At 58.6% G+C, this 6,003-nt stretch overlaps 1 protein-coding gene across 1 annotated transcript; it reads right to left on the bottom strand.

Annotated features, from left to right (window-relative positions):
- Positions 1 to 873: 873 nt before the first annotated feature.
- SELENOW (selenoprotein W) lies at positions 874 to 5,487 on the bottom strand. Its single transcript, XM_012761566.2, has 6 exons — positions 5,410 to 5,487; positions 4,114 to 4,138; positions 3,966 to 4,019; positions 3,704 to 3,778; positions 3,499 to 3,597; positions 874 to 1,101 (listed from the first exon to the last, which is right to left on the bottom strand). The coding sequence occupies exons 1-5, from the start codon at positions 5,436 to 5,438 to the stop codon at positions 3,517 to 3,519; spliced, it is 264 nt and encodes an 87-aa protein (XP_012617020.1). The 5' UTR covers positions 5,439 to 5,487; the 3' UTR covers positions 874 to 1,101; positions 3,499 to 3,516.
- Positions 5,488 to 6,003: the final 516 nt, after the last annotated feature.

Raw genomic sequence — 6,003 nt, 5'->3', positions numbered from 1 at the left:
GTGACTGTGTTTGGGGACAGGGCCTTTAAAGAGGCGAGGAAGTTAAAATGAGGCCATGAGCGTGGGCCCTAACCCAATCTGACTGGTGTCGTTATAAAAGGAAACTTGAACAAAGAGACACCAGAGACTTGTGTGCGCAGAGAGACCATGTGGGGACACAGTGAGAAGCCGAGGACAGACGCCTTGCAGGACACCAACCCTGACCAGCACCTAGACCTTGGACTTCCAGCCTCCAGAACTGTGACAAAATAAATTGCCTGTTGGTAAAGCCATGAAGTCTGTAGTATTTTGTTATGGCAGCCCTAGCGGACTAGTGCAAGTGACAAAGGATTTGGGGCCGTGGCAAGGTTTCTTATTTAAACAATTGATCTGGGGGTTCGGGGTCTTGTTCTGTCACTGCCTGGGCTGCAGTGCAGTGCTACGATCATAGCTCACTTTGGCCTCTAATTCCTGGGCTCAAGTGATCCTCCTGCCTTAGCCTCCGATCAGCTTGGACTACAGGCACCAGCCACATGCCCAGCTAGGGTCTCGTTTGAATTAAAATCACTGTTGCACGCATTTCCTCCCCTGTATAACCTCGGCGCTTACTCATAAGCAAAGGCACACTGAGCACAACACGTGGTCGCTGATTTCTGGGCCCGAGGCCTACAGGGACGCGGCTCTGGGAGCAAAGCAGGATACACGGACTCGGGCACACTCGGCTACACTTGTCCAGTGTTTATTGAACCGAGAATCGTTGCAAATGTCGCTGCAATTCAGACTCACCCATCCTGGTCCCTCTCTCGGCTTCCCTTTGAGCAGGAAGCCGGAGGCAGGACCTCCCCCAGATTCTGGGGGGGAAGCAGGCAGACAAGGGGGGGTGCAGGGAGAGATGGTGAAATCGGGGGACAGGAGAGGGACAGGGCGGCGGGGAAAGGGAGATGCGGGGGCGGGGGGGGGGGACACACACACACACCCACACAGGCAAAGACCAGGGGCGTCGATCTCTGCCCCCACACGGCGGCCGCAGGAACATCAAGGAAAGACCAGGCATCCGAGAGACATTTCAGTCCTTCCTGTCAAGAAGCGTCTGCCGAGAGGGGCGGGGTCAAGGTCGCTGGTCTGCAGAGAGAGAAAAGGTGCAGGGGGTTCAGCTGGCGGGGCCAGAGGCCAGCCGGGGACGCAAGTTCAGAGAGAGAGACACATGGAGGGAAATGCAAGCCCAGAGAGAAACTGAGGCATAAGGAAATGGGATGCCCCAGGAGGGTTGGACATTGTCACCCGACACAGCGAGCTGGGCTGAGACCTTGTTCTCGGCGGAGACCTTGTTCTCCTCCCTGCAGAATTCCTCCTGCAGGGAGGAATTCCGATAAGGAAAGCGAGGCAGGCTGTCAGTGCCGATGGGCAGCGGACCTCACAGAAAGCACCACGAGCCGGGCCCCCAGGGACACCTGGCTTCCAGAGAAGCGATGGGTGGCCAGTTTTGATACCCACGTCAGTCCAGCTGGGCAGAGTGTCCCACACTGACCCCTTTGCTCCTCACCAACTGACTGGTTTCTCTCGTGGGCAGGACAGATTCACCCTGCCCATCTCCTGGGAGGTCACTTCTAAGCCACTACAATGTCCTGCCTCGTAAGAGGGTCTTGGTCTACCAGGGACGTTGGGCCAGGCCAGATGGTCCACGCTGACAATGTGATTTGAGTTGGGGGCTGTGGGCCACGTGGTATCTGCTTAATCTCTGGGGGCACTGGAGACTAAGGGCAGCCTCGCCTACGTGACCCACCCCCCAATAAAAACCCTGGACATCAAGGCTCAGCTGAGCTTCCTGATTGGCAAAATGTGACACATGCTGTCGCACACCATGCCCTGGGAGAGGACAAGTAGAAACACCTGGTCTCTCCTGGGCCCTGCCCCACGTGCCTCTTCCTTTTGGTCACCTTCATCTGTACCTTTCACTGTAATAAACTGTGAGTGTCACAGCTCTGCCAAGTTCCCAGAGTCCTGGGTGCTCTTGGGGACATCCTGAAACTGCACCCACAAAACATGCAAACAGGGATCACTCTAGCCAGATTGTCTCTGGTTTTCTTCCCCTCTCTCATTTTTCTTACATAAATCCCATTTTTGTGTGGGATAAAATCATCTATTGATTTAACCTTTCTAGAATCCAAGTAAATCTCTAGCTGAATTAAGACGACAGATCTGAGTTATTGACAGGAACTAGCAGACGGTGTATATAAAGGAGATTCAAATCCTGCTACGGTGGCACCCCACCCCCACCCTCCTTACAGCGACAGTCCACAATATAGCAGCTTGTGCAGCTCTGAAATTATGCAATTCCTTTTTTCATTTGGGGACAATTCACTTCATTTCAGACCTGCACATGAGACAAGACATTATTTCTACTATTACACTGCACTGCTTCAAATCTGCACGGCCCCATTGACATGGACCTCACTGCTCTGGTATAGAATTCCAGGAAATGGAACTTCAGTTTAAAACATGTGAACCTAGTTTTCTGGCACGGAGCACACTGGGAGCAGGTACTCGGGTCCCCAGTGTGCTGGGATCTGACTCTCTGTTCTAGACCACCATGGAGTGGGAACTGGTACTGAAGTTTAGAGGAGGGTAGAAGTATGTTCTAGAATCCGCAGTGTCAGAACCAGGACTTAGCTGTGGACAGGGCTAGCAACTGGAGCCCAGTTCCAGGGTAGGTTGGGTTTGGAGCTCTTCCAGAACATACTGGCATCGAAACCAGAAGATCAGACTCAGAGGGTGCTGGAAGGCAGTTCTGTTTCCGGGGTAGCAAGGAAATGGCTGCTTGTTCAGCAACGACTGGGTTAGAAACTAGAACTCGGTCAGAGTTCTGCATTTCTGAACTCAGAATTGGGTTTCTGAACCCAATCACTGGGTTGGGAAGGGGGGCCCGGGTTTATGGTGTGTTGGGAGCTGGTATTGTATTTGATTCTAGACTATATATAAGGGAACCAGGAGTTCGTTCCAGGGTAGTTTTGGAGCAGGCGTTCTAGAGTTGGCATTTGTTTCTAGAGCATTCTTGGACTCATGGTTTTAAAGTGGGTGTATTTCTGGAGCTGGGCTCAGCTCTGGAATGTTCTAGAACCCGTTCTCAGGTTCAGAGAACAATTCACAATCGGTCAAAAGTGTTGGCCATGGGACTTCTGTCTCAAAACATGCTGGCAACTCGGGCTGGCACTCACTCACTCGGGTGGCCTGCTGGGCTGGGAACCGCCTCCTGGCCGTGGGACAAAGAGCCACGGTTCCAGATTCTGCACTGCGGTGTCCCTTGGGCGCCTTCCGTTCCCAAACCAGGAGAGCAGTTTTAGGACAGTCCTCTGACCCCGTCACCATCTCGGTGTCATCCTGCACCACCCCAGGTCGGATGTCCATCCCGCCTGCTCGGGGGACACTCCTGGTGTGGCGCCACCTCCCAGACTCTCCACCTGTGCCAGGGGGTCACGGTGTGGGGGAGGGGAGTGTCCCCCATCCCGGCGGGCCCCTCACCTCTGCCTTCAGGCCACATTAGGCCCGAGCCAAGGCGGCTTTGATGGCGGCCACTAGCTTCAGAAACTTGCTCTCTGTGTCCACGTAGCCATCGCCTCTCTGGGGACGGGAGGAAGAGGGGAGGGGTGAGCCAGGACCAAGGCCCCAACTTCAGCCCCAGCCCACACTGACCAAAAAGTGAGGCGGGACAGAAAGACAGACATACCTTCTTGGAGTGAACCAACTTCCCTGCTACCATCACTTCAAAGAACCCAGTGGCCTGAGGAGTCCCCTCGCCACACTGAGGAAAGGAAAGAGACGTTGGAAGGGCCGAGATGTCCGCTTGGGGACACCCTCTCCCTTCCCAGGGAAGGGAGAACATGGGGGGAGGGGGCAGGGCTGGCTAACCCACCCCCCACTGCCATCCAGGCCTGGGGGACAGACAAGGTGTCCATGTCTGAGTCATTCCCCCCGTCCCCCAAACTCACGATGTCCAGGCACCCGGGGAACTCATCTTCTAACTTCTTCTTGAGTTGAAGATACTGGAAACAGGGTGGCAGGTCACCACACGGGTCACGCCAGCCAGCCCTGCCCCATCCCCCAGGGATGCCGCCCACCGGCCACTGTCACCCTTACCTTGGACTTGTAGCCTCAAGCTCCGCTGGCGGGAGAGTCCAAGAGAGCGGGTCCGAGGGGTGACAGGGAGACAGGGGGACCAGGGGAACAGATAAAGAGGGACACAGGGGACAAAACAGAGGTGGTGACGGATACCGTGGAGAGAGGAGACAGACACCAGACACACGAAGGGCGTTGTGGGACACCGGGGGTGGGGGGCGGAGACGCAGGGAAGAGGGGGACACCCACACAGAGACACACAAAGAAAACAGAAACCGAGTGTGGGGACAAGACGCAGAGAAGGGGGAGGGGCAGGTACAAGGAGACCAGACGACAGAGAAGGCAGTAGGGAGGGTCCCAGAGAGGACTGGATTAGGATGAGAGCGGGACCCCCTGCCACCCCCTGTGCCCTCAGCCCCCTGGCGGTGAGAGGATAACCCTGTTACCCCTGGATTCTAGACGCCCTCCCAGTGCCCAGGCTGAAACGCAAGGTCCCCAACCCCCACGCAGGCTATTTCGGGACTGGAATCTGGTGCACAGGCCCCGTGGGTGCCTCAAAATGTCACTCCGGCCTCTAACGCAGGGACAGATGAGAGCTCTGGGTGGACATTACACACAGCATGGCCCGCAGACTTGGGTTCACATGTTCCTGTCACCTGCAGTCTGGACCTCAAGCTACTGACCTGCTCCTGGCCCACTCTCTGCCTCAGTTTCCCCATCTGTAAGATGGAGCTACCCTCTCTATGAAAGGGTTTCTGAACGGGTAAATTCATTGAACATGGATTTATTAATCATTTACTGCGTGCCGGCATAGTATGGGGGCGGTATAAAGCACTTCATCTGGGATAACTATTAAGGTTATTCCCCCACTACAGATGGGGAAACTGAGGCCAGAAAAGGAATGTGGTTAGCAACCAAGGGAACCCACTGGGCGGAGGTCCAGAATGTATTATTAGTTCAAGTCCTTTCAAAGCACAGTTCGACATTCTAGAACCTTCTCGCCCCTAACTGTTCGGCTGTTCAGGATGCTGGGGGAGGGGAAGCCTAAGGGTAGACGGAAGCTTAAGTCCCATCACACACTGCTCCCCACCGCCTCCCCCAACCGGGCGTCCACAAGGGACACACGCACGTCTCGGGTCCCCTTCTACAGTCCGCGACCCCGGCACGTCACCCCCCGGACCGGGCGGGCCCGCGCCCTCCGCACGCCGCCCCAGCCGCCCGGAACCCCTTTCCTCTTCCTGGGGCGCCCGTGCGTCCTCCCCGCGTCGCCCCGGAGCCCGCTCCAACCGGACGGGGGCCGCCGGGCGCCGCGCTCACCAGTAAACGACGTGCACCGGGAGACCCATGACTGCCGAGCGGGCGCGCGGCGTGGACGCGCCTGCGCACAGCGGCCGCCTCCCCGCCCCCACCGGGCTCGGTGGCGCGAACCAACGCGGGGGGCGGGGGGGTGCGGGTGGGGAGCGGGGGCGAAGGGGCGCCCAGGCCGGGACCGGGCCGCGACCGCCACCCCAGGCTCCGTCGCCAGCCCACCGCCGGTCCCCTGCCGGGCTAGGGCGGCCAGGCCGAGGGTCCCGGGGGGAAGCCCGCGCGCCGCCCGGAGCCCCCCGCGCCGGAGTGGCACGGCCCCGCGGGGAGCGGCGCGGGGAGCGGCGCGGGGCGGGGAGCCGCGCGTGGGCCGGAGGGGCCGTGGGCGTGGGGGGCCATGCTGGGGACAGCCAGGGGACGAGGCCCTCGGGGCTCGGGGTAGGCGCTGGGGCCCAGGCCGCCCGGGCCACCCCGCTGCCTTATCACGCGCGCAGGTGACCCTGCGCCCCCCCATCCTCGCACAGAGGGGTCCCTTTCCCGGCGGAGGGCTTCGTGGACAGGGCTGGCACCCGGCAGCCGAGTTGAGGGGGCAGGGTGCGGTCGCCT

The sequence above is a fragment of the Microcebus murinus genome, chromosome 16 (genome assembly GCF_040939455.1).
Source record: "Microcebus murinus isolate Inina chromosome 16, M.murinus_Inina_mat1.0, whole genome shotgun sequence".
Taxonomy (NCBI): Eukaryota; Metazoa; Chordata; class Mammalia; order Primates; family Cheirogaleidae; genus Microcebus; species Microcebus murinus.
This window is presented reverse-complemented; position numbering and strand designations above follow the sequence as displayed.